Raw genomic sequence first — 27,611 nt, 5'->3', positions numbered from 1 at the left:
ACACGCTATTTCTCATAAGGATGTGCCAACTCAAAATTCCTCACAGCCTGTTTTGATCAGCTTCCTATTGGTTGCCAGTAAATGTTTTGGTCCCAGGCCAAGTGAACTTCCCCAGCATTAGCAATATTGATTATTACCACGTTTAAAAGTTGTTCCCTCTGGTGTTGTGTTGCAATTTGAGTCTTCTGTGAACACAACAAAGTGACCTAGCGAGGGTTAACGCCAGCACCACTTTGTTCCCTCCTTCTGACGTTGAGTGAGCGCTCACACATACTTACACACACTTTCTCCACTGAGGCCGGCAGAGAGACGGAGAGAGAGCGAGCCAGCTGTCGTCCTCTCAGCGCTGGCTCTTTCCTCCCTCTCGCTGACTCCCGTGTTCTCTACTGGCCTCATCACCACATGGGACTCCAGACCTGGCCACCAATCGAACCACCATTTTTCCCTATGGCGTGCCTTGACGTGGAGACCCCTTCCATCTGCAGGGGTAAATTCAAATCAGGTACTGCTTCTTTCTTTTTCTTTTCTAACCAGAAAGCAATTCTTTGTTGTAATGTAATGTTAATCCCCCGCCTTCAGAAGCGGAGGGGGGGATTGTTGTGATGTAGACACAGCCATAACAGGAAATGACAGTAAAAGCTCATCACCGTGACTCAAGTGGAGCATCACTTCTTTTGAATTCTGATGAATTTGTTTAAATTGAAAGTAATTACCCATCACTTTAAATTACCTGTGTTCAAACTGGCACTCTGTAGGATCACTATTATAAGGTATTACCTCACAGAAGCATGACTTCACTCTTGTAATGTGCATACACAATGAAGTAACTTCAACTGAAGTGCGGTAGTTGGATATGCTGCTAATCCGGATTCTGATCATTATTTGCATGTTTTTATCTTCCTGGTTTGCATTCATCATCAGGACATTCCTCTAAGCAAGTGGCCTCTGCCAGTAAAACACAAAATACCTGTCTTGTTAGTGATTTATAGGCTGTGTTTGGCAATGTGAGAAAGAAAAACTTTGCAAATACCTAAAGTTTATAGGGCATCCAACATAGCATGTTTTGCATGCTACTTTTGTAGCTGTGAGCGGAGAATCACACTCAAATGAAAACAGTGTATTATACTGGATGTATGCAAAAGAAGTATATAAGTTTTTCCACTAGAACTATTCTTGCTACTTTTACAAAAATCATTATTCATTACCTGACTAAGTATATCTCTTTCTTAATAGATTCAGATCACTTTGCCAGGACAGAGCAATAATCTGACACTAATCTGACCAAATCCTAACAAAGTAAATGCCGGGGAAAGAGTATGTTTGTGTGGGATGATGCTGATACCGATATTAGGAATTAGTCTGAGACTTTGATGTGTCTATCTTTTAAAAAAAAATCACAATCTCTGTAGGGTTGGCATTTAGCCAAAATGTGTTTCCTTGAATTTTACTCCTTTGCTAAATAAATACAACAAGCTTGACAGGAAGCAGAAGTTTGGAGTTTTTGCTTCTGCTTCACTTCACATCATATTTTCCCCTGTGTATTTATACACAGGGGAAAATGTGGTATAACGTTATTAAAAGGCTTTTCTCTCCCATATAAAGAAAGAAACCTGGTTGCCCTGACACCTAATCATGGCAGAAAGGAAGCAATATTTTTTTACTTGCTTATTAATATGATTCTAGCTATTTTTCACTGAGGCAAAATAATACAAAAATAAAAATAATGTAAAATTAAGCATGCTTTACTTTCATTTCTTACATTCTCAGTACTCATTTAATTTACTGAGATAAAGTCTTGCTGATGAATTGTCTGCGTTGCTAATGTAGGATGTACGTGTTTTATTATCGATAAGTTTTCAGGTATTGTTGTTCTCTGAAGATTGAAGTCAGCCTATAAGTTTCTAGGCTCCACACAAAGGCATGAAAGGAAAATCCAAATGACATTTTTGATAGACTAGTTTTATCTCTATATTCATGATGCATGCCATCATTGGTTATAAATGCCTCAAATGCTGTTAAAGTGGGACTCTGTTTGGAGAATTCTGTATTTATAACTGCAAAATCAACATAACCCAGCATGAGTCTCTTTCTAAACTAAATTCAGCTTTGGCCACACCAGTTTTTATTTGTATTGTTTCAGAGGTCTGATGGGAGACCTCCAGGGATGATTTGCTGAGAACAACATGGGTCTGAGATTAGAGATTACATCAGTAGACAAGGATTTGAGCCGAGCCCCCTCTCTGTGTTTCTCCAAAACCTCTGTTTACGCTTTGCTGGTGAGCAGGAGAGCGGAGCCAGTTTGCATCACGGAGAAGGTTAGCCAGGGTTCAGGTCGAACCATAGATGACACAGAGTGATGAGGAGGACCCGACATGAGTTGTAACCCCATACTGATGTTCAAATTAAAAATTGCATTCTCTGTCAGAGCTAGGAGGCAGTTTTTGATATTATTGATATGTTGTAGTATGCACTCTTTTCTTGCTTGTGGCACCTCAGTGGCATTTTCTACAATCTTCCGTTATGATCCATCTCTGGCTGACCATAAACCCCTCTGGCCTGGGTTTGTAATAGGAAACACAGCAGGCAGAACAGGCACACTGTGTTCTCTGTCCCGCAGTGGATGGGCTGCTATGAGAGTGGACTCGGCCTTCCACCCTTTGCTTCGGTTCTTGTCACTCCGCGTTCCCTTGCCCACCAGTAGAAGCCCATGAACGTCCCCTCGTCTCTGCGTACGAATGCAGAGCCCACCCCCTTAACTACCCCCAAATTTCATGGTTCCCAGGCCTTGTTCTCACAGCTGCCCAGTTTATTTTTGCTAGCGTGAGTCACACAGGCCCGTTCAGAAGCAGCGCCTTTCCCAGGAGAGTTGAGCAGGTCTGCCTTGTATTTGTGTGTGTTTGTGTATGAGTGGGAGCTGCCCCCCCACCCCCCAAAAAAGCCCCTGAGTAGATCGAGCTAAAGTTAACTTCACTTTTCTACGAGGGTGACAATAAAGGCCTCACGTACCTCACCACCGCCACTTCATTCGTCCCCATCACCCATCGCCTTCTCTTCAGACTTTTTTTTTTTTTTGCCTGCACTGAATTGTGGCTTTCTACTGAAATAACATGTCCACGCTCACGTGTTTATAAATGTTTAAACAACGTCTTACTACAGTTTATATTTTTGGGAAAATAAAACCGAAGATCATCCAAGTGCTATATGCGGAGCCCGCATGCAAGACTCAACAATTTCTGTTGGAAGATAGTCACGTCTTTGATGTTCCACAGTAACATAACTGGTCACTGCTTATCCATCCAAAGCAAGATTAGTTTTTAAAAACAATTTATTAAACAGACACAAGTTACTTGGCTCTCAGTGGTGTCATGACCAGCTCAAGTTTTCCTCATTATTGTAACTGCAGGTCTGACATTAATCCCTCTTTTATCTGTTTGTGTTCTTCTCTGTAGTTACTTTATTTCCTCAGCGCATTTGCAACCCACACAAAGATATTGCCTCTTACTGGGAAGACTGTCAGCCAGTCACACTGTTGCGTGTTGTAAAATGTGTGGTACTCCTCACAACCCCTGAGCTAAAACCATACAGGAAGAGTACAGAATGTCTGTGGTAGTGAACGGGGTTTACAGTTGAGCCTTTCGGGCAGCGTATTGATTGAGAAATAATAAGTGCCTTGTTTTATTTGAAGTCTTGCAGGTTTCGCAGTTCAAAGCCAGAAGGGATGGTTGTTAGGTGACTCAGTGAAACTGGTTCTGAATGGTAAAAGTTTAACCCTGACCTCCGTGTCTCTGCTTTCTCATAGTCCTGCAGCTCTGTCTGCAGCAGAGGAGATCTCGGGAGCAACTTGTGGACCAAGGCATCATGCCGCGTGAGTATTATTACCACATAAGACAACAATGAACATCACCAATATGCATTTTTTTTCTTTTTTTGTCTAGAAACAGAAATAATCTTGAAATAAAACCTGGTCTAAAGTGTTAATAAGAAATAAAACATTTATAGCTAGCAAAATATTCAGTTTTTATTTCTCCCAAATTAAAGGGCTCCATCAGCAAATAGCTGGTGAACATAGGAGATCACGAAGCAGCTCAAAATACAGAATGTTTTGTGCTTTTATTTGATAATTTAATAAATCGAATCCAGTGGGAGCTGCAAGAGTAGAGCCAACCCTTGGGCTTGTAATCAGGATAGTTTTTCTGAGCATGCACATCTGGAAGGAGACCCAGGGGTAGGTTTTGAATGTACTGGAGAGATGATATAGCTCAGCTTACCTGAGGAAAGTGTCCTACAAAATGTTGCTGGGTAGAAGGACATCCAGTATACACTGCTTATCATGAAGCCTCAGCAATGATTGGATAAGTGGAAGAAACTAGACTGAGGGATGGATGGATTTAAATGGAGCCCATTAGTGTGAAATAATGAGTTTCTTTATCTAAAAGTCATTTGATCCAAACGCTCAGGCTTCAGACTGTTTTTAGGACATTTCTATTCTTGACTATGTGTGATGTCAAAGAGATGGAATATCCCTTGACAGGCATACAAGTGTGAGTACAGAAATTCCTGCTGAACCTGCTGATTGAACCTTGAATTTGCCAGGGGCAGCCAATCAGAAGAAAGTTGGCATGAAAAGAGAGGAGCTAAAACGACTTGTGTGAGAGAGTGGAAGAACTGAAGAGCTGCACCAAAGCCTAATACAGGATCAATCAGGATTATTTTGACTTATAAATCATGCAAAGCCACTTTAGTAGAGTCCAAGAATGGAGAATATGGATTTGAAAGTTAGCATAATAGATCCTCTTTGTACATCAAACTGCTTTATTTTATAAGGGCTGTTTTTATAGAATTATGTCAGAGGCTGAAATTGCTTCATTGTACTTGAAAACATGGTTAAAATGAATGGAATACATATAAGAGATAAATGACACACTGGTGTCAAAGCTGAAAGGGCTTTCTCCTCTTTAATACCATCCACATCCATCCTTTGATCCAGCAGAGGTGGAGCAGACTCAGTCCCTGTTTTACCTCCGTCCTGCGAGCCTTTTGTTTAGGAGTACAGTCAATAAAAGACGAGCTGAAACTGTGACAGAATCCCACTGAGAGCTGGAAAGACAGAAAGAGAAAAAGATGGACATCTTCCTCTTCATCTAGTTCTGTCAGAGAAGCCCCGTGTAGTCAGGTTTTCAGGTCCTCTCTGGCTCCACGCAGCCTCATGAGTCAGCGGCTGGGCCTTCAGTGGAGGTCAGACGCCCCCCCCCCCTCTGCGGCCTGGCCAAGCGTAGCCTGCACACAAGCCTCCCAGGCCATTCTCCATAGCAATCTGCCTCTCCTACACTTAGAGGCTTATGATAGGTATGCAGTGAGGTTTTGGTCATGAGGAATGTTTGCTCTGCTCCTCTGACACACTCCTCAGAGCACCCCCCAGGCAGAGTGTCCTTAAACCAAACAATGTTCATCATAGCAGAGGTGACTCGTCGGTGAGCCAGACCTCGTCTGAAGCTCAACAAGTTTACTCTGTCAGATCAGAAATTAGGACGGAATAATCATTGTTTGAGTCAGCCGAACTGACACTTCCTCTCAGACACCCACCCACGAGCTGCTGATTATTAATGACACGCCAATGCATGCCAAAAAGGAGAGAAATAATAAACAATGACATGAAACTGGATGACCCTGCAGTGTGAAAATTGTTTTTTGGGAATAAAGACGCATTTTATCTCCCTTCTTTTCTCCTTTATACCTGCTTACACTGTATGTAACAAATGTGTATTTGTATTACATATGTGTTGTCCATAATTTTAAGCACTTTATGTCGGCATACAGTATGTGATTTGTACTTTTGAGAAAACTGCTTGATAACTTTAAAAGACTTTTTAATGAGGGTCATTACAAAGAGTATATGTTTTAGGAATACTGAGATTTCCTGTGGTATTATACTTATACTGTTACACCATCATTTCTGTTGTTGTGGAGTACAATCTTATCACTAAGAGGCTTGCTACATAAACATACTTTGTCATGATATCAAAGGCAGACAAAGGGGAAACTATTTGAAATTAGAAAGAAAGAATGCAAAAAGACGTCAGTCTTAAAATCAAAGGAACCGTTTGTACGTGTGAAAGTAGCCTGTATTAACCAAGAAAATGTATTGATTTCTTATGGATTTCTCTTCTCGTAGCCCTAAAAGCGCCTGCTGCCTTTCATGAGCAGATTCGCAGCCTGGAGAGAGCCAGGGTAAGCCAGCAATGAATGCACTCTAGCCTGCAGATGATCACAATCCTGTACCCAGAGTATTTTCTTATTTTTTTCTTTTCTTAAACAGACTGGGACCTTCCTGAAGCACAAACTCTGCAGCCGACCCGGGCGTTCTGAGCTGGTCCGTATGCACATCCTACAAGGTAATCATCCGGGGGTGTTTTTTTACTGGGCAAGAGTGTTGTGATAAGAGAGATGATTACCTGTGTGTTTAACAAAGTTATAACCACACGCATGGCTTTTGTGAGGTCTGGCTCGGTCTGCTGTGAGTCAGTATGATAAAGCAGTTTGAGAGGCTGACTGATACTGGCCAGATCACAGATGAACATCCTCTTTGTGTTTATCAGAGACACATGCAGAGCCCTCCCTGCAGGCCACACAAATGAAGCTGAAGAGGGCCAGACTGACTGATGATCTCAATGAGAAGATCGCCCAGAGGCCTGGACCCATGGAGCTGGTGGAGAAGAACATCCTGCCTGTGGACCCCGGTGTTGAGGAGGTTAATAATGGTAGAGCCTCATTGTTATTATTATATCTGTTCACCACTTACAGTGAGTGCAGCAAAGGTAATTCTAACCAGCTGTGCAGCACATCCGGTGGATTTTTATCTATTTTTAATGATGTATTATCTTTGTTTGGGTAGCAAAAGCCTGCAGTGAGAAAGGTCTCCCAGTTTAATTACATCAGTAAAACTGTGATAATGCTAATACTGATAAGCTGGCCCTCACTGAAAAAACTGTAGCTTGCTTTTTATGATGTATGTGAAAATTCAGACATCTACGTTGAAATATTTCAGCAGCTTACATCTCTGAACTATAGTTAGAGATTTTTGCTCTATATTTGCATTATTTTTATTTTCCTTGAAATAAATAATAACCAGTGTTTGCTTATTTTTTGATCTTGTGCCACAGGTGGCAGCAAGGTGGATCGTGCGAAGACACCTGACACTTCAAACGTGTACAACTTTGATGAGGACAGCAGCGATGCCTTTTCACCGCAACATCCTGCGAGCCAACACTCTCCCAGCTCCACATCGGCCTCGCCGCGGGAGTCTGAAGAGGCCGCTCTTACATCAAAAACTCCCATACAGGTACAAAACACCAGTGTCAGCAGAACAAAAAACCTAGGTTACTTAATTTGCTACATACAGCATAACAGCTGCATTTTAATAGTAATCCATGCTCATTTCTCAAGTGTTTATCAGCCTGTTTGGGGTCATATTTTCTTCCTTTTCATAGATGGCATGATAGTTAGCAGGTGTTTCAGCTTTGCTGTTCTTACTGAGGGGCTCATGTGATTTTGCTCTCTCTTTACTTTTCTTAGCACTCCCCACCACCCAGCTCACAGTCTGCATCAGATTTAGACAACCCTATGCCGACCAGCGAGCAACAAAGCAACCTACAATCAACTCAACCTCAACCTGTCACCACTGCCGTCACCTGTGTTACACCGGGGCCAGTTCTTGTGAAGGTGACTTTTCTCTTAGTCATTTCAATGTGATCTTACAGCTAAAGTTAGATTAGTGATGCTTTTTTAAATCCTCTTAAATCAGGTCTTAAATCATCATCTATGATATGTAACCCTAACCAATAACACTATCATATAAAAACGTGATTTTTGGCTGTGGGAAAATAGTCTCCTAAGTCTTGGCAATCTGACCTTCAAAATAACTATCGGTATTTCCCCTAAAAAACCAATCTTCTTTATTTTTCTAAAAAAAAAGAAAAGGTTTATGGTTACTTGTCATTGTCGTCGTGTAGTTTATACGCAGCTGTTGCAGTGTTGACCTCTGGCTCTGTTTTCCTGACTTATTTTCTCCATCTGTGTGTTTGGTTTATTTTGTTTGCTTCCTTTGAAAATGTGATGAGAGACACAATGTCAGAGTCTGTTATTTCTCATGCTAAAAGTTACATCAGTTTTGGCTCAGACAAAAAAAAAAAATGTCAGCATTTAGCTGGAGTTGAGCACAGGTCAAAGAGCAAGGGTTAAAGTTATTTCACCCATCCAGAGGTTTAAATCTGTGCCACAGTTTGTCTATATTTAGGGTCAAATGACAGGCTGGCCCTCCTCATCGTGGCTAAGCTGTGAATCAAAGAACGGGAGTGAAGCTATAACTTATCCATTTATCATAATGCAGTTATCCTCAGAGTATAAGCTAAACTCTCCCTCCCTTTGAACATAATAAGGGAGTGAGTTTGACAAACTGGAAAGTGAGTGCTTGTTTAACCCGGCCCAAGTTTCTGATTTCATTGCTAGAACCTGCTGCTCTTGTGCCAAGCCATTTTCATGAGTACTACATCCTGTAATTGCAGGTGGTAAAACAATAAGTGTCACATTTCCACTACCCGTTTCCTCATCCTGCTGTTCTCTTCGGGTGTCAGAGCAATGTTAATGTTAAAGTTATAAAAGTACCGTATCAGTTCCAAATCTTGCAGTGTTGGTACTGGCAGTCCAAACTGTATTCCCTGATAAAGTTATCTGGACTGGCCTGAGATCAGTCATGAGGAAAGAATATCCTCCAGATGGTCCTCTCTGGTCTTATGTACCCCTTTTTTGTGTGTGTTGTGCTCTGCAGCAAAGCTTGGCTAAGCCTCCTGCTGAAAAAAGCCGCAGCAAAAAGAGCAAAGAGCCCAAACCACGAGTGAAGAAGTTGAAGTACCATCAGTATATTCCTCCGGACCAGAAACAAGAGCTTAATGAAGTGCCAATGGACTCTGCTTATGCCCGCCTCCTGCAGCAACAGCAGCAGTTCTTGCAGCTCCAGATCCTAAGCCAACAGAAGCAGCAACAGCAGCAGTACAATTACCAGGCCTCCAAGCTCAAGTATGGCTCCATTAAGCTTTACTTCATCGCAGTCAGGATTTTTCTTATCCTCATTACAATTACTTCAACATTGATTTTCAAATCCTCAGTCAGACGTACGCACCTTGTTATGTAAAATGTAATAACTGTCATCACGGTTTAATCACAGCTGCTTTTTGTCTCAATTACGCTGCATTTCCTGCTCACAGCTTCCTACACAGAAGGTGCTCATTATGAAAAATGGATTAAAAAAAATCCCTCTCTCATCTGCACTCCCTTTTCTTGACATCTTATTACAGCAGACCAACAACTGAGGTACAAACCAGCTGTTCTAACATTGCTATGAGTGGAAATGCTGCGTCTGCCCCTTTGCAGCTCCACCACATGAACCGCAAGCCGGATCATTTACCAGCTAATCTGGATGAGATGAAGGTGACACACTGCAGCCTGCGCAGCCTGATTGTATCAAGCATATATGATTGCTGCAGAGGTGAACGAGCTGAGTGTTGTGCAGTTGTTTTACAGTCTTTTATCTTTACAGGTAGCTGAGCTGAAATTGGAACTAAAGCTCAGATCTTTGCCTGTTTCTGGGACCAAGACCGAGCTGATCGAGAGACTAAAGCTGTATCAGGAGAACTCTAGCATCCAGACTGCTGCTCCCATCGAGGCAGCAATCTCACAGACAGAAACTCCTAAATTAACCCCGCCCGTGTCCCCTATTGCTTCTAAAGTGTCTAATCTGGGCATAGAAGATAATAGTATGGCAGACAGTCCAACAAAACTGCTTTCAGATGCTCCAGCCCATCATGCTCCCTGCATGAGCTCTCCACAGAGTGCGCCACATGAGGAGTGTCCCATGGAGACAAAGTCCCACGAGCAGGACTCTGAAAAGGACAAACGGCTGCATGAAAAGGAGCGTCAGATTAAGGAACTAATGAGGAAGCTGGAGCAGGAGCAGAGGCTGGTGGAGGAACTGAAGATGCAATTGGAGGTGGAGAAAAGGAGTCAACAGGGAGACTCTCCATCTCAGCTCAGTCCTCTGCATCCCGTCCAGGTCAAAGAGGAACGCAGGACTCCGTCAAACTGCACAGCATCCTGCAGCTCTCCTGGTCTGCCAGTACTGGTCAAACAGGAAGAGCCTGCAGATCAGAGCCACGTAACCAGTCCAAATCAATTCATCCTCGGTCACCAGACCATCACACAGCCCGAATCCCGTCAGCCTGCGCAGGCCGGACCTCAGATCCTCCTGCCCGCATCCCTTCCTGCCTCAGCAGCCACTATCCAGCTCCCTACCAAAGGCATCGCATTACACACAGGCCTTATTCAGGCTTCTGGACTGACGCCACAGAAAACAGAGGCCTCAGCAGCAATACATCAGCAATGCAGCACTCAAACCCAGCCGCTGGCAAAGGTAAGAAGAAAAGCTACGCTGCTTCTACAGACTGCCTCAGCCCGTCTCCCCATTCATCACCACTATCAGCTGTGACTTTGTGCTCAGTTTAGTCTCCTTGTAGGAACTGGAAACGTATCTATGCGTATGTATGCACGCCTGAAATCATAAATCCAGTATTGTGCTGTGTAAACACAAGATAACATCATAAATGTTCTGCCATGTTTTTCATGGCACTGCATAATATATCACGTAACTAATTTAACAGTCAGTTACGCGCTACCATGGCTAATGCGTCTTCCTTGATGCTATGGTAATAACAGGCCTCTGCTGAGTGGTGACATCTTTCACTCCGCACATCAAAAGAAAGCCTGTGGAAGCATGGGTTACTGGAGCAGGTGCTGAGTGAGAGCTGACCATCGTGCCCTCATCGCTCCCCGTCATTCCTCTGCTCTGACTCCGACATGCAGTCAGAATTAGTAGCAGAACCCGCTGCTTAACTCGACCGCAGCTCTCATGGTTTACCCTGCAAACAGTGCCGTCATAGGTGGATGAAACATTGTCATCCTCTGGCTGGAGAGGGCCTGAAGAAATTTAATTTAAGATGTCTTTGTGTAAAAGTGAATGATCCACAGTGGGTTTTCTTTCAGGTTTCCACAGTTCTCATGTAGCTGCACTGCTACTTTAACCAAACTCCCTGAGAGAAAGTATGTTTGATTGCACTGATGCCTCCGTGCTGACCTCTTCAATTCTCTGTGCAGACGTGGAGGATTAATACTGCGGCACAGAATTTTCTCAATACATTCCCAGTGAGTGGATGCACTGCAGGAGCTTCTTCAGGCCAGGCTCTTCCCAAAGGACCTACAAATAAGGTGGAGATTATCCTTATGTTCCTTCTGCTTATGTTTACTTTTTCTGTAAAGCATGCAAGATTTAATGTTATGAGGTTAGTATTTTTGTATTTGATGTTGTTTATTTCCTGTTTATTAGCCTCCCTGTTCCAGCCAGTCTCCAAACAGTTTGATCTTGCAGCATGCAAAGTTCACGAACCATGTGTCAAAGTGTAAAGACCCACCGCGCTATGAGGATGCAGTTAAACAGAAACGCAGCATGCTAACAGCTGTTCAGGCAAGAATCTGATACATAAATATAGTTTCTAACTTGTGTCATTCAGACATGTAACGGTTTCCTTTCTCTGTAGGGTCCCACTGCGGCCAGCCAGGAGATGGATGACCTGTTTGACGTGTTGCTGGAGAGTGGTGGTGAGAATACTGGGTGTGATTTGATTATTGCGATACCTTTATGAGGTTTTAAATCTCACCATGTCCTTCACTTCTTCTTTTTTCAGAGATCTCCCCCTACATTACACAGGATCCTCCCAATCTGGATAAGCTTCTTGTGGTGACAGCTAGTGTAACCACCCTTCCCATCAACACAGCTTTATCCCGCCCTCCACCCTTAGTCCAGGTAGCAAAGCCGCCTGCGTGCGTGACCTCCGACTCCCGGCTGGAAACCCTCCTGGAGGGCGCACTGCTCCCTGACACAGAAGCACAAAAGCTGAAGCTGATGGAGGAGTTACATTCACCTGGGGACACCATGGAAGTGGATTTTAATGACAACATGTCCACCTCTGTTCTCAACATGGACAACATGGATTGGCTGGATCTCACTCTGTCTGTGCCAGCAGAGGAGGGTCACTCTTTGGATGTGTCAGTGCCAGTAGGCGTCTTCTCGTCTGACTTCCTGGACTCTAATGAACTGCACTTGAACTGGGACTGAGTGCTGTCAAGGCGATTGTTTTTCATTGTGAGAGAAGACTGCTTTTGTTTCCATGGGACAATAAGAGCTGTTTGGATGCTTCAGCAACTCCGTTCTGCTTTTCGGACAGATAAATCAGCTCTGTAATAATCTCATCGTGCAACATCACTTTAGAAGTTGCTGAACTGCTTCCTTTGAGGTCTCTAAATCCTCTGGTTGTATCGGGAGACAGATAAAGTTAGAGTGGTACTGGCAGTTTGAGCTAAAAGTGGAAGTAAGCTTTTAAGATTTCCATCTCAAGACACGTCGCTGATTTGTTATCAGTCTCATTTCATGTTATTGATTCCTCTTAGTCCTCTGATCTCAGTGAATGTAGAGCTTTACAGTCAGCGTGGTGTGAGCAGAAAGAGCAGGAAAATGTCCCAAATCCTGGCCACAGTGCTAAGGGCCAAACAGCGAATGTAGCTGAGGGCTGCTGTGTAGTTTACTCCACCCTGTCTTGGAATGATTATCACTATCAAAACAGATTGTAAACACACAACCGCTGCACGATCCTTGTGTGTATGTGAATTGTGAAGTATAAATCAGATGTTTAATTTGAACTGGGAGTGTGAATATGATGAAATTAGAAAAAGGGCCGCAACAAGCGGCCCAGCTGCTCTGACTAAACCAGGGCCAGTATTTATTACCAAAAAAAAAACAAAAAACCACGTTTTCCTCTCTTGCACTTTGCAAAACAGATCAAAGAGTGAAGACAAGTCTGTAATGTATCTCACCGTGCATCTGTACACACTGTCAAACATACGCGAGACAAATGCGAGCTTAAAAAAAGGGAGCGAGACAGAGAAAGAGAGAGCCAGACTCTTCACTTAACGCGATGGGCGATGGACTGATTCCTAAAGGCTGAAGATGTTTGAATAATTTATTTTCATTTTTCAGTAAATACACATCTGCACAGCATACAAACACCACCAGAAAAATAACAGAAGTATGATCCAGCGCTCGTTTTGTTTCAGCATCATTTCAAACTCAAATAACCATCAGATGTTACAAGTCAGGTTGTAGCTCAGTGACATCTGCTGGCCACATCTGATTTGAATCAGCTTTATACAAACAAATGGAAGACGTGCTATCCTTTTGGTTTCTGTTGTTAATAGTGACACAAACCATTATATCTTGGCAGTGCGGTGTGTGTGTAATAACTGTGTCATATTGTTAAATTATTGAGGACTTACTGGCAGTTTCTAAGCCACCCAAATATGGAAGGAGCTGTTATGAAAATGATGCAAATTTCTGTTATTTTTTTATTTCTTTTCTTCATCTCCTCCTTTGTGCCTCATTTGACCACCCAAGTGTCTCCCCTGAAAAAGGGCTTATGTGCTGGAATGACAAATGTTTAGTCTTTACTACACTAGCATAACTCGGCATACAAAAACCTTGCATTTGTATGATTTACACATGATGTATTTATGTTGGCTTTTTATACAAATATTAACAGTCGTTTTGTAAATACAGAGATTCTTTGGGATTTCAATGTCTGCCTATGAGCTTCAGCACTTGCCCTTTTACTGCTTGCCATTAAAAATTTACAAGGAAAGTCTGTCATTTTGAAGTTTTATTGTATTTAAAAAAGATTTGAAAATAACTAGCATGTTTAAAGTACCAAAGTATTAATGAAATATACATTTTGTTACACAGATGTGCCTGAAAAATGCATTATAATACGCATATGCATAAAGGCAGAAACCACCCGTCTCGTCTGACAGGCTTCTAAAAAGTAATAGCAGCTATAGTTTGAGATTACAAACATCACCGGTCATGCACTGATGTTCAGTGCATTGTGCAGGAGACCCTTTTTGCAGCTTGTGTTGTTATCACTACTAGGTGGATATCCAGCATCTTCTCCATCTTTCCTTATCTGCTTTCATCTCAGAGCTTTTTAATAGTTTTGATTAACGTTCGGCACTTAGGACATCTGTGGTTGGTAGACTTGAACCTATCCATGCAAAAAGGGATGAGGCAGCAACCAGCCGCACAGCTGCAAAAGAAGAAACAAGAAGACACTTAAGTGACAACTAGCCTGGAAGCTGTGTAACGGTGACAATAACACTGGCTAGACAAACAGAAACAGTCCAAATCTGGTCAATCTGGAGGAGAGTTTCATACCCTATTAAAGCTGTCATGATGCACACCAGCCACGTCACACTGCTGACAGAGGAGAACGTCTCTGTCGTGATGAACTGCCGACACTCTGGACACTGTGTCCTGCACGGAGCTGCCGGGAGCTTGTCCAGCTCCAGAATCACTTCAGGGGCTGTGAAGGGAAGCAATGCATGATTGATGATTTATTTTATAAAAACAAAACATCCATCTCTCTCGTTTTAAACTTGGACAAATTGTTAAATAGTTTTCCACAAAAAAGAAAGAAAAACACACATGAAGGTACAAAAATCAGTAGCATGAAGTCGTATTTGATCTGCAGCTGGGGGGAAATGCACTCAAGAAGCCCCGATCCAAACACAAGTATCTGCATGCAGTCCTCACCACGAGTGTGGTTTTCATTCAACTTTTCATTCTTTTATGTTTTACAGGACAAATTTCCAAAAGTAGCTCACCTGGGATAGTAGGCGGAGCCACAACATAGACGATATTAGAGCCAGGAGGAGGAGAAGGCGGAGCAGCAGAATCTATATTCTCTTTGTCTGTGAAACTGACCACTAACAAAGAAGAACAAATGTGGTTAGTTGTGTAAAGTGTGCTAGATTTGCTGTAGCAAACTGGGCCTCACCTTTCTTGTGCTGTTTGTTTTTGGTGGCATTGAGCATGTTGTCGTAATTTTTCTGGAGTTCGGACTGTTTTTCATTCAGTTCCTTCAGTTTCTCATCGATGCTCTCAATCTCCTTCTGAGTAGAGACTGCTTCCTCTGATTATAAAAACAAAACAGTAACCATACAGAGGTTATACATACAGCACAACTTGCTTTTATTCCTCGTGGAAAATCTAAAAGACTGCAAACAGCCATCACTGTCACAGGAGTTGCTTGAGTGGTCACCTGTTTGTCCAAACTCGGCTCGATTCCTCAGCTCTTGAAATATGCACAGAATGTTTTTCCTCTCCTTAAGTTGTTCCCTTTTGAGTGAGACATGTTTCATCTCAGCAGCTATCTCCTTTAGTTCGCTGTCTAAATCCATGGCAACTACTGGAAGGACAGAAGCAGAAGAGAAAGCATGACCTTATTTAATTGCAGATATTATTTTTGCACCGGTTAAGCATATAAAATGTTACTGTGAATCAAAGATTTACAAATGTGTTTCTTTTCTATGCCCCACATTCTAAATGAGATGATTGCATAAGAGAGTGCATGCATTATTAATTAAGTTCTAAGAGGCAGAAAATAGTAGAAATCCAACTCCCTGTTTATTCCTACTGCTTTCTTTTTCACATAAAGTTGTTAAAATGACAATGATTGTGTAATTTTATTTTATGAAAGTCAGATTCCATGATTATCCTAATCATTTTTCATATTGTATTTGTTGTAGTTGTTTTTACGTTTGGTTCTTGTTGTTTTTTGAGTTCTTTTCATTTTCTGTTCTGTTCAGTGTTGGTTTGTATTTGGTTTGGTTTAACAAATATGGAATAATTGCTCTCAATTATGCCAAAAACATGTTACCTACAGCATATTTAAGATGACTCAGAGACTTGGAAGGCTCTTCTAGCATCTGCTGTCATTAGGTAAACCTGATCAACTGCTAAACGCAAATATCTAACCAGCCAATCGTGCGAACGCAACTCAATATGTTTAGGCATTTGTGCAAGACAAACTGCTGAAGTTCAACCTGAGAGTCAGACGGGAAAGAAAGGTGATTTAGGCGTTTTTGAACGTGACGTGCTTGTTGGTGCCAGATGGGCTAGTCTGAGTATTTTAGAATCTTTTGATCTGTTGGGATTTTTCCCAAACAAACATCCTTAGCGTTTTCAGAGAATGGTCCAAAAAAAAGGAAAATATCTTACTTATGTCATCAATAGAAATGCCCTGATGATGGCAGAGATCAGAGTAGAAAAGCCAGATTACTTTGAACTTATTCGAAGGCAACAATAACTCAAATAGCCACTCGAAAGATATCAACATATCAAACCTTTAAACAGATACCAGGTGCCACTCCCATCAGCTAGGAACAGGAAGCATGGTGTGGAGGATATTCTCTTGATGCTCTTTGTGCCCCGTAGTTTAAATGACACAGTACACTTGAATATTGTTGCTGACCCTTTATGACCACAGTGTGGTCTGATAGTTGCTTCCAGCAGGGTAACAAACCATGTCACAAAACTCAAATCACCTAATATCTCGAACATGACAAAGTTTCCTGCATTAAAATGACCTCCACAGCCACCTGTACTTAATCAGCACCTTTGGGATGCTGAGGATCGGGAGGTTCACATCATAACAAATCTGAAGCAATTTTGTGATGCTATCATGTCAACATAGACCAAAATTTCGGGGGAATGTTTCCAGCACCTTGTTGAATCTATACCATGAAGAAGGCAGTTCTGAAGCCAAAAGGGGTCCAAAAAGTGATTGCCGGTATTTAAGCTGTTGTAAATTTGGCCTATAATCTATCACACATATCTCTCATGAATGATATTTAGTCATTTTGAAGCAGAAAGAACATTTCCATCACATGGTAAAGACTGCAATCAGTTTTTGGCAAAGTGACATTTAACAGTTCTATAAAGATATTTTAACTGGCAAAAAAGACTGGACTGATTATAATGTGACTGATTATAATGAACACAGTGTAGGTACAACAATGCAGGGTCACCAGAATACTTGCAAAACAAATCAATTTTATATAAATCCCCTCCACGAATTTACCAATATAACTATGGATATTAGACAAAATGCACATAATCAGCAATCACTTTTTGGCACAATTCCCAGGACCAAACGTTATTATAGTTAACTGACATGTAACTAAAAACTAAAACTAGATTTAAAAAATCTTACTTAACTAAAATGAAAATCAAAACTAGACTTTTGGAATAAAGAATGTTGTGAACTTGGAAAACTCCATACAATAAAATAAAATCCTTAGTTTTAGCGTTTGTTAGTTTAGTTTAAAAAAATAAATAAAAACTGTGGACTATAATGTGCTGGTGATAAAGGTCATATTCTTTTAATTCATTCCAACCATATTTATTTACATATATGATTTGCTTATCTTTTCCCCCTTCAAACATTTAGCACGAGATCAGTAACAAACATGCAAGTTTCAGGCTTAAAAAAAACAGCTGCACCGTGTTTTGGCTTTAACAGAACGCTGTGGAATTTACTTCCTCTTACTGAAAAGTTTTTAAAACTATATATGTATTGGACTAAATATTGTTAGTTTTTTTCTAATTCTGCAAATACCCTTTGTAACTATTTTGCAAATAAGCTATAGAAATAAAGTTTATTACTATTGATATGAAATAAAAAAGATGCAGTACATGAGTTCATCCAGCATGTAGTCAAATATGCTGCTTTCTCTGAATCAGATAAATTGGTCACAACCATCTGCAGCTAATTAAAAGAAACATGGCTTCTCAGGTCTGATTGGATGCTTAGAAAACAAGCAAAAGATCTATAAAACAGAAAGAGACACGGACGCTGATGATTGCGTGTAATCGTCTGATCAATCTTATATGAAACAAGTTCAAATAAGTATCCAACTGCACTGATGCTCCGCTGTAACATTAATCTAACATCTCAATTTATAACCCCATAAAAATCTATTTCACCATTATTTAATAGAAGATATCTGCATTACCTTCTTCTGTTCCTGCCGTATCGTGTATATCCTGTAACACTGGTACTGGTTCAACAACAGCATACTGTTCTCAGGGAATATTCAAATCATCAGGTTATGGTTATAACTGCCCTATTTTGGACCTTATATAAAGCTCCTGCTAAGCTGCAAGCCTAGGAAAACAGCTATGTTATTGCACAGGTATGCAAAAGTCTCTAGACCCCATCTTTTTATCTTTTGCTGAGAAAATGGGGATTTACACACGTGCACAAACACAGTTTGCAATGTAAAAACTATTCTGTACAATTTTAACAAGCTTGAAAGCCAATAGTTGGTATGCGCACCTTTATTCTTCAACACATTCTGAACTCTCTTATGCAAGCTTTCTAGTAATTTCTTTAAGCAGTTTTCAAGAATAGTTCTCCAGGGTTTTTAAAGGACATTTAAAGCTCTGTCAAGATGATCACACACTGCTTCAGTAATGTTGAGGTGTGGGCTCTAGGGAGGCCAATCCATAGCTCACAATGTTCCAGTGTGTTTTTATTTTTAATGCACCGGTAGGAAAAGCACACCATGCTGAAAAATGAAGCCATTGCCAATCAGTTGCTTTCCTCTTGGTACTGAATGGTGGCTCAAAGTTTGGTGGTATTTTTCTGCATTCTTTATTCCATCCGTTTTGATAGGATTCCCAACAACACTCGATTAAATGGAGCCCCAAAACATAACCGTGCTTTATAGACTCACTCTTCTACCTCTCTCCTGACCTCCTCTGTACACACTTAAGATGGTTTGAACCAAAACTTTCAAATATGCATTCATCACTCTATAAAAGCACTGTTTCCACTGACTTTAAATACAATTATTGTGCAATTTTGCATACCTCAGCCTTTTCTCCTGGTCCCCCTTCCTCAAGAATGACTCCTTGACAGCCACCCTGCTTCAGCAACCAGTATATGGATCGACTGAAGGGCCAAATGTATCTCTCAGGTCCTGAGTCAGGTCTTTGCTGGATTTTTATTTGTATTTTTTTCAGATTATGTTTACCTGCTCCTGCTACTTCTTCTTTTGGCCTCTACTAATGTTTTGTAAGGACATGCTGCACACCACAGTGAGATATGCAAAGGTTTTAGCTAGTAGCTCTTTGGAAATCACCTTTATGCACAAAATACTATTTATGCCTGTGACACTGGTTATCTGGCCATTCTGCAGACTCAAAATAAGAAAGTGGAACAAATCATGTGTTTTGTGACAGGTTGCCAGTAACAAAGTGTGTATATATTTATATACACACAGACACACAGGTACACAAAAAAATTCACATTGGGAATAAAAGTGACAACTTATAAATATTTTATTTACATGAAGCCTCTTTGAGAGGCTAAAAGATTCTACAACAACAGCAGATGGTGTTTTTTTTTCACTTTTTCCTGAGTCTCTTCATGAACGTCACTTCATCTCTGTTCCTGATCCCATAGCTGAAGATATACACAAATTAAAAAAGAGAGGGAGGGGGTGAATGGATAATAAGTGTTATCAACACCATGAAATAAAGTGCTAACTTGATACACTTACTCTTTAAGCCTCATCTTGTCATCTTCGAGCTTCTCGCCCTGAAATACTAAATGATACGTCCTCCAAACATATCGCCTGGAAACACAGAACACAGGGAAAGAGTAAAAATATGACTTTTTTTAAACATGCCCCATTTCATTCTTGTGTTTGTGAGTGTGTTTACCAGCTGATGTGTTTCACGCCGCCTTCGCGTTGCTGTTTTAGCTCCATAAATCTGCAAATAGCCTTCTTCAGATCAAGGACCGTAGCATTTTGCACCACCACAATCGCTATGAGGAAAAAAAGCAGTTTGTATGTTTTTGTCTTTTGGGATTTTTTTAACCAGAAGAGTATAAGAGGCTTTGCGAATTTAAAAAGCATGTAAACAGAAAAGAAGACAGCTTCAGCACTTACGCATCACTTCACTGTCTGCTTTCAAGACTCTTACAGTCATCGCCTGGCCGTACTCCAAAGCAATCTGAGAGTTGACCTCCTCCAGAGTCACCTGAAGATAAATATTTTTTCATTTTTCTGTCAGCACATAAATTCGCTTAGTCTCAAAAACATGAAGGGAGTTCCTGGATATTCATCGTTTAGTTTTAGTTTTGCTTATATTTAATGTTTTGATCTATTTGATTCATTTTTGAGTCAAACTTTTTAGGAATAAATGCCGAACTGTTTTCTTTTTAGCCGCTTCCTAGTTCTTTGAGCCTATATAATATGAAAATTAATTTTTGAGGTTTTTCATTTAGACAAAACAAAAAAGCAATTTATGCAGCACCAGTTTAGCTGGTGCTGGTAACAGGTCCAACAGGTAATCTTATGCTGCAAGGTTGAATGCAGAGGCAGAGGTCAGACTCCAACACTGCCCTTAGCTGCACGTCTTCCTGCGCTCACTGGCTCTCTGCTTTCCTGTCTCCTCGTACCTGCATAACATAATGAAAATGAGAAGCCCCCAAATAATGTAAAAAAAAATTAATAAATTAAAAATTAAACCAATTTATGGTGGTCTTGGGCTTTATGACATCAGTTGGAGACATTTCCCAGTGGCCTAAGTCCTTTTGCTCTGCTGCGAGGAGTCTGCTCTACCAAGGATATTATTGCAACCAGGAGAGCAGTTGTTCAATGAAAGTGTACAGAGGGAAACGAAAGGTGGAAAGGAGTGGAAAAGAGAGAAATTAAGTACCTGCGAGAGTCCAGCTGAGTAAAAAACACCAGCCGAAGCACAAGTTTCTTTTCACACTGTTGAAGCTTTTGTTCGACGTCAGTGAAAATGTGGATGTGTTCAGTCTCACCCTGTATGTCATCTCATCTTGTATTTTTAGACTGTAGGCAAATTAGTTTCTGTGTCTGGCCTTACATAACTGAATTAGATTTTCATGTCCTTAAGATTTCATTCAATCTATCGCCCTTAGGATTTCATTCAAATAAAATAACTTTATGTTATTTTATTTGAGGTATTTTTTTTTATGTTTTGGCGCGTGTAACACAGGAATTTCCCAACTTTTGGGAAAAATAAAGTCCCCTTGCAGGAATCTGCTCTTTGTTTCAAAGTGCAAGAGAGGAGGCATTGTTAGGCTTTTTATTGCACAAGCAGCTTGAAGAGCCTGCTGCAGGTCCTGAGAACAACTGGAAATGCTGCGATGTTCCACTTCAGCCTGTGTTTTTTAATCTTTTTTACATTTATTTTTATTGCATTCTGTTCTGTATCATCATTATTATTATTATTATTATTATTATCCACTGATCAGACCCCTATAAAAAACTCTTAACTGCACTACCTGCATAAAAGGTGTCTCATTAATTTGTGTAAACACAATGTCAGCCTATAAATAAGAGAAAATAAGAGATAACAGTTGCATGAGCAGAGTGACCTGGAATAATTCCCTGCCTAAATTGCTGTTTCAATCCACCCCCGAGTGACATTTTAGAGACTAAACAGCATGCAAATAATTTACAGATAACTTGAGTCAAATCCATCTCCACAGTTTGGACTGATTAAATTATACATACAGTGTTGAACATCAGGTTGTTACGGCATTTTTGCTAGTTAAGCATGCGTGTTTAAGATTGAAACACCAATCAGACAAAACCAGACACTAGCGTCTTTATACACTCACTGGAAAATTTGGAAGACAAGCCTTTTCAACTTCTACAGATATTTAAACAGCCACGGTAGCAACTCAGTGCATTTAGGCATGGTCACGATGTCACGCTGAAGATCAAACCAAGAATCAAAACGATGAAGAAAAGTTACTTTTAAAGTGGCATATCATGTAGGCTGGTCTGAGTATTTCAGAAAGTGCTGATCTACTTGGATTTTACCACACAACTATCTCCAGGGTTTACAGAGAAAAAGAGAAAATATCCAGCGAGCGTCAGTCCAGAGGTCATAGGAGAATAGCCAGAATGCTTCAGTAACTCCAATAACCGCTTGTTATAAACAAGGTATCAGAAGAGCATCTTTGAACGTGCAACACATCAAACACTGAAGCAGGCATCCTACAACAGCAGAAGACCACACTGGGGGCGACACTCCTGTCACCTAAAACCAGGAAGGCTAAAATTCACATACTCACTAAAACTGAATAATAGTAGATTAGGAAAATGTTGCCTGGTCTGATGTGTCTTGATTTCTGCTGCTGCTGGGTTAACTTTGTGAGGATATTTTCTTTGCACACTTTGGAATCTTTAGTACCAGCCGAAAGTCAATTAAAACTAACAGCCTACCCCACTACTATTGCTGACTGCTATGTCCAACTCTTTATGACCACATGTAGCCATCATCTGAAGGTTGCTTCCAGCAAGATAACAGCATGTCACAAAGCTCAAAACATCTCAAGCTGGTTCCTTTAACACGACAATGAATTCACAGACACCAGATTTCAATCCAACATAGCACCTTTATGATGTGATGGATCAGGATACTAAGAGTGACCGGGAGTGTATACAAATATACCAAAGGCATTGTAAGAAGTCATTATATGAGGTGATCTCTCGTCTGACCATAAATGCAACTCTCTTGTCTGTATGTATGCAATGCACATGTGCATGTTCATGTAGTGGACGGAGCACCTGAATCGGCAGGTCACAGAGCAAAGGATCCTGCACGAGTCGAGCAAGTCCTTCCTCGAAAATATCCAAGATTTCTGAATGAGGAAGAGCGTCCTCATCTTCCTCCTCTCCGCCTTGAGCTGCCGTATCTGTCACATCTTCCTCTTTTACCTCTTCTTCATCCTTCACCGATTGTCCTCCTCCTTCTGCAGCTCCAGCAGCAGCAGCGGTACACGCTCTCTGCTCCTCCTCCATCACCGCCAGCTGCTAAATTTACTCAGTAGGCAAGCAGCTTAACAGGCAGTTTATCGACTTAATTTATAACTTAGGGGAAAATATACTTTTTAATGGAAACTAATTTAACTGGAAGCCTGTGGAAGTAAGTGCGTCCGTCACAAATAATAACCGGGCGAGGAAATGGGGCTCAGAAAACATGGTTCCGCTTAATGATCCCTTGTTTCTCACCGAACTCTCAATGTGGGTGCATCTCATTTTCTCTCCTTCTCTTCCGGTGCTCCACACGCAGCAGTGTTTACAGCTGAGTCCACAGAGTGCTAGTGTTGTTTAATAGTTCAAAAACTAACAGGGTTTTGTTTTTTAAGTGCGTGATAACATGCTTCTGTTCTGTCCAACCTGCGGGAACGTGTTAATCGTCGAGGAAGGGCAGAAGTGCATGAGATTCGCGTGTAACACCTGTCCCTACGTACATAACATCACACGAAAGGTAAGTAACGACGAAATACTCACATCTTACATTAAGGTTAGCGTGGCTTCTGAGAGCCTCACGTTATCTGTTTAAACCCCTGTAGGTAAATAACAGGAAGTATCCGAAGTTAAAGGAGGTGGATGATGTTCTGGGTGGAGCTGCTGCGTGGGAAAACGTGGACTCAACACCTGGTGAGTGCCATTAAAATAGTTCATGGTGTGGTCTATCCATCTGTTTATAATCGCAAAATTAACTGGCTGAAGAAATATTGGATTTTTTTTTTTAATTAGTTTGAGAGTGAAGTTGTGTCTATCGTCCTGCACTCCTGCTCAAAACATTAATGTCTGCAGTGCCTTTGAGTGGTTTGTAATACAGTTTTTGACAACTGGATATAGGCTTGTTAGCTCAATGTGATTGCTGACAACAAGTATTGTGGGGTCAAAACTCTAAACACACACTTTCATGTCAAAATTAAACTCTTTAAAAGAAGAACTTTTTAAAACAAAGTCATCCAGCCAGCCATCTTCTTCCACTTATCCGTGATTTGTGTGAGCAAGCGTGTGTTTGGATCAACTCACTTTATCAGATTGAAACAAAAACTTTCCACCTGACCATGGACAGATTTTCCTTTAAAACACTGAGGGGAAAGATGCACTTCTGGACTGTTGTTAGCATCCAAGTATTCCCATGGATGACAGTAGGGATGTATTTTGTTGTGCCATTTAAAAATGTAATTATTTAGAAAACTACTTGAGCTGGGTCCTTCAGTTTTTCGTTATTTTAGGGTAAATATCTATTAACACTGTCAATATGGATTGTCAAATGTGTAGCTCAAGTTAACAGTCATGTGAAAAACAGAGTTTTCATGTGCAATACTGTGAAAAACAAAATACATTCTTAATTAAGAGGGTGAGTCCCTGCCAGCTGCTGCTACCTTAACGTTTGGGCACAATGTTGTCACTGTGTTAAACACAAACTCCTCTGTATATAAATATTCTAGAGTTAAATGTGAGGCTGTCTATCTGACAGATGGTTAAAATTGCATCATTCAACAGCACAATGACCCCAAGCACACCACCAAATTACAACAGAATGGCTGAAAAACAAATTGGGGTATTGCAATATCCCCGCCCAATAAAAACCTAACTCTACAGATAGATTAAAGCTCTTTAAATGAAAGACAGCTGTAGCTTTTGAACTATCCAGCTTGGAGACCTATTACAGAGAATAGGATGTCTTGGTCCGCCCTTGATGACATCAATGTGAAAGTCTTCTCCATCAATTCTCTGGAACTAGATATTTTTTCTAATTTCTGATAACCAGGTGGAGTTTGTCAATGGTATGATGACTGAGTCACATTTTAGGGAGCCAGCATATGCTAGAGACCTCTACTGAATAAAAATGCATTTTATACAAACTTTTAATTACAGTGTTTGTCTTTTCTGAGGATGGTAATTTATATGGCATTTTTGTGTTGGCTTGTTTGTTTTAATCATTAGTGAGGTGGCTTTTATACTTCTTGACCGCTGCTGTCTTTGTTAATTTAGGAAGGTTTAGTCTATTATAATGGATACCAGGGATGGAAGAGCTGAAATGAATGTGGGGTTGTTAAAAGTGTGAGAAAAGGTGTGTCTTTGCATCATTACATTGCCGGACTGCACCCCCTTCAGGGTAGGACAGGTAAACAACAACCTCTCTTGCAGGTTCTCCTGAGCTGCTGGTGAAGCTTTCTGGCCAATTAATGTTTAATAAATTGGTGACTGGATTTGGGGGAGGGGGGGTGTATGAATTTTGCAGCTGGTCCACAGCTGTATGCTGGCTCCCTGTATAGGCCCTCAGTCATGAAAAGCTTAGCCTCGTAAAGTTGTGTCAGCACCACTGGTATTTATGATTCAGGATATTATTCTACATCAATCACATTTTTGTGTTGTAAATACCTTTTTCCCTTGAAGCATGAATTGCAACACGGGGAAGAAATTGGAAGAATAAAAGTCCATTAAGAGTCAAATTCCTTCAATTGGTTACTAAAGAGCATTATTTCTAAATAAAGAACAGATTTCATATTTATTTAACACAAATTACGTACTACAGGCTAATAAGAGACCTTGATAATATGTAATTTTCTATGTAAGAAAAACTGAAGCTATTGTATTTGCACTCTGGATGATGTGACTTTGTCCTCCAGGTGCTAGTTTGAGAAACCTGGCAGGATAGGTGCTTGAACTTTCTTATAAGTGCATCTCGAGAACTGCGTCTTTTGATCTGTACAGTGTTGTCAAAATTAGGAACATCCTGTGTCAGTGATGCTACTCTGTGCATTTTTCTTTATACTGTGTTGCCAGATGGAATTAAATTAAATGAGCCAATTCCAACAGTATTAGTGATTCCACACTGACATGATGCACTTGTTTACAGAAACGTGCCCGAAGTGCGAGCATCCTCGAGCATACTTCATGCAGATTCAGACCAGATCAGCAGACGAACCGATGACCACGTTCTACAAATGCTGCAACGCTCAGTGTGGACACCGATGGAGAGATTGACACCTTTTCACTTATAGTCAGGGTTTTCAATTTCATTCACAAGCACAGCTGAGAAACATTTATTTTTTTGCTTTACATTTAATATTTAAATAAAATATCCACTTTCACAATGTCAAAATTGAGTTTCCTTCATGACTTTTATTGATAAAATAGTAGCTGTATACATAAGTCAAACAAATCTTTGACTTACATAGTTATACATTTCACAGACATTTAGAGCAATGCAGACCAGCAAAATCCACAACAATGGTGTACGTTACACCGTATTAATATTTCAATGCAATCCTTCATTTCATATTGATTTTCTTGCAGAGCTCCGTTAGCCGCAAGGAAAACAAAAACAAATGCACATAGAGTCAGGAACTTGCCAGTGAGAATGACTTCGATGTGTGGCTCGTGCAGAAAAACTCTGCGCTCGGTGCATGAGACATCCGGCATGCTGATGGTGGAACAGTATCTGTTGGTGTTAAATTTGGTGGGATCACAATGTTGGAGTTAATCTGTTATTTAAAGCTTTTTCCTAGCAAAGAGCTCACTATTTAGTATCTGTAATCGTTTTTTAACATGCCTCTGAGCAATGCAAGTCATCAGGAAGGGCTAACGCTAAGTCAGGGACTCAACATTGTGTGAAGATGGTCCCACCGCTGTACGTTAAATTATACATGTTAGCACATCTCATCAGTGAGAGCAACTTGGAATGAGTTTTCAAAATAAATTAACGTTATAACAAAACACATAACAGAGCAAATATAACATACCGTGCCACTAGTAACAATTTTCTGTTTGTTTTGAAATAACTTATTTTGAAAATCACCTTAAACGACCCAGACTCAGCATTTGGCCAGCGACAGGACAAATCACTACCGAGATGTTGTGGAGTGTTCGTCCATCAGTAACAGTCGAGCCCTAAGTCTGTCAGCTCTACTTTCAATCTACTAAATTCTGAAAAGGTGCAACCATGGTGGGATTCACTCAGCTAACAGCAAACCAAAGTAAAAACCAAATGATGCATAGGTGGTCACGCTTTTTTCCCCCCTAGACAAATGAGGCATCTGAGGGGCAAAGGTGAACTTTAACTTAAAGTACAAATAATGACTCAATCATCAAAATAAAACACCTTTACAGACAGAGGGCACTCATGCGCATTAGCTCAACAGTAAGTCACAGGACATTTTGTGACTACAGCCCAAATTAATAACAAAATATAGCAGGTTAACGTAAATCTTGGGACTTTCCCAACAAGTAGATTTAGTAGCTAAATATTATAAATGGTTCATTTTGCTCACATTCAAAAGGGATCAGTGATTAAAAGGAAACACTAGACCTGCTGGAACAAAATAATCAGACAAAGGAAAATAAAAGTTCCGTTCTAAATATTAACCCTTGTGTGGTGTTCGTATTTTTGTTACTCAGCCAGTGTTCATGGGTCTGGTGGACCCGCTAGAGTTTTGGCTTTCCAAATTAACACTATCAAACAATTTTATGTTAAATTACTCAACAATGTTTACTTCATCCCAATTACAAGCTATATGAACAGCAAACATGGTTAATGTTTGCTGTACGCACCCACTTATCCCACACTGTCCTGATGGCAGCTAGCTTGTCTCTCTGCCACCGAGCTGGTCTGTCATCTCAGTTATCAAAACGGATAATCCTGGAAATTTTGTGGAAGTTTTCCAGAGACATTGATGCACTGAAAAGTTCTCTGCCGGTTTCTGCATCCCACAGGGATTCTGTGGATTCCCCTTTGGACCTGAAAACTCCAGCAAGGA

The 27,611-nt window shown here is 40.7% G+C and overlaps 4 protein-coding genes across 5 annotated transcripts; 2 read left to right on the top strand and 2 right to left on the bottom strand.

Annotated features, from left to right (window-relative positions):
• The first annotated feature begins 208 nt into the window (after window positions 1-208).
• mrtfbb (myocardin related transcription factor Bb) lies at window positions 209-13,796 on the top strand. Its single transcript, XM_005468779.4, has 14 exons — window positions 209-502; window positions 3,800-3,865; window positions 6,173-6,228; window positions 6,317-6,392; window positions 6,597-6,758; window positions 7,161-7,339; window positions 7,573-7,719; window positions 8,825-9,072; window positions 9,351-9,483; window positions 9,593-10,462; window positions 11,203-11,313; window positions 11,432-11,569; window positions 11,643-11,703; window positions 11,790-13,796. The coding sequence occupies exons 1-14, from the start codon at window positions 403-405 to the stop codon at window positions 12,218-12,220; spliced, it is 2,778 nt and encodes a 925-aa protein (XP_005468836.1). The 5' UTR covers window positions 209-402; the 3' UTR covers window positions 12,221-13,796.
• On the bottom strand, window positions 13,108-19,223 carry LOC100712265 (cell death-inducing p53-target protein 1). Of its 2 annotated transcripts, none has more exons than XM_019357768.2 (6): window positions 18,866-19,223; window positions 15,252-15,398; window positions 14,988-15,122; window positions 14,815-14,916; window positions 14,366-14,513; window positions 13,108-14,237 (listed from the first exon to the last, which is right to left on the bottom strand). In XM_019357768.2, exons 2-6 carry the CDS (start codon window positions 15,388-15,390, stop codon window positions 14,129-14,131), a joined length of 633 nt encoding a protein of 210 aa, XP_019213313.1. In that variant the 5' UTR covers window positions 15,391-15,398; window positions 18,866-19,223; the 3' UTR covers window positions 13,108-14,128. The 2 variants fall into 2 exon arrangements, with proteins under 2 accessions (XP_019213313.1, XP_003442239.1); XM_003442191.5 differs by having other exon boundaries at window positions 18,007-19,178.
• Window positions 19,224-19,318: 95 nt separating this feature from the next.
• Window positions 19,319-23,008, bottom strand: snrnp25 (small nuclear ribonucleoprotein 25). The gene is made up of 5 exons (XM_003442068.5): window positions 22,612-23,008; window positions 19,951-20,041; window positions 19,721-19,826; window positions 19,558-19,632; window positions 19,319-19,460 (listed from the first exon to the last, which is right to left on the bottom strand). Exons 1-5 carry the CDS (start codon window positions 22,843-22,845, stop codon window positions 19,403-19,405), a joined length of 564 nt encoding a protein of 187 aa, XP_003442116.1. The 5' UTR covers window positions 22,846-23,008; the 3' UTR covers window positions 19,319-19,402.
• A 45-nt stretch (window positions 23,009-23,053) lies between these two features.
• polr3k (polymerase (RNA) III (DNA directed) polypeptide K) lies at window positions 23,054-26,895 on the top strand. Its single transcript, XM_003442069.4, has 3 exons — window positions 23,054-23,314; window positions 23,400-23,487; window positions 25,712-26,895. The coding sequence occupies exons 1-3, from the start codon at window positions 23,204-23,206 to the stop codon at window positions 25,837-25,839; spliced, it is 327 nt and encodes a 108-aa protein (XP_003442117.1). The 5' UTR covers window positions 23,054-23,203; the 3' UTR covers window positions 25,840-26,895.
• Window positions 26,896-27,611: the final 716 nt, after the last annotated feature.

Source organism: Oreochromis niloticus, linkage group LG4 (assembly GCF_001858045.2).
Source record: "Oreochromis niloticus isolate F11D_XX linkage group LG4, O_niloticus_UMD_NMBU, whole genome shotgun sequence".
In the NCBI taxonomy this organism is placed as follows: Eukaryota; Metazoa; Chordata; class Actinopteri; order Cichliformes; family Cichlidae; genus Oreochromis; species Oreochromis niloticus.
The sequence above is the reverse complement of the archived record's forward strand: the minus strand, read 5'-3'. Positions and strand labels throughout refer to the sequence as shown.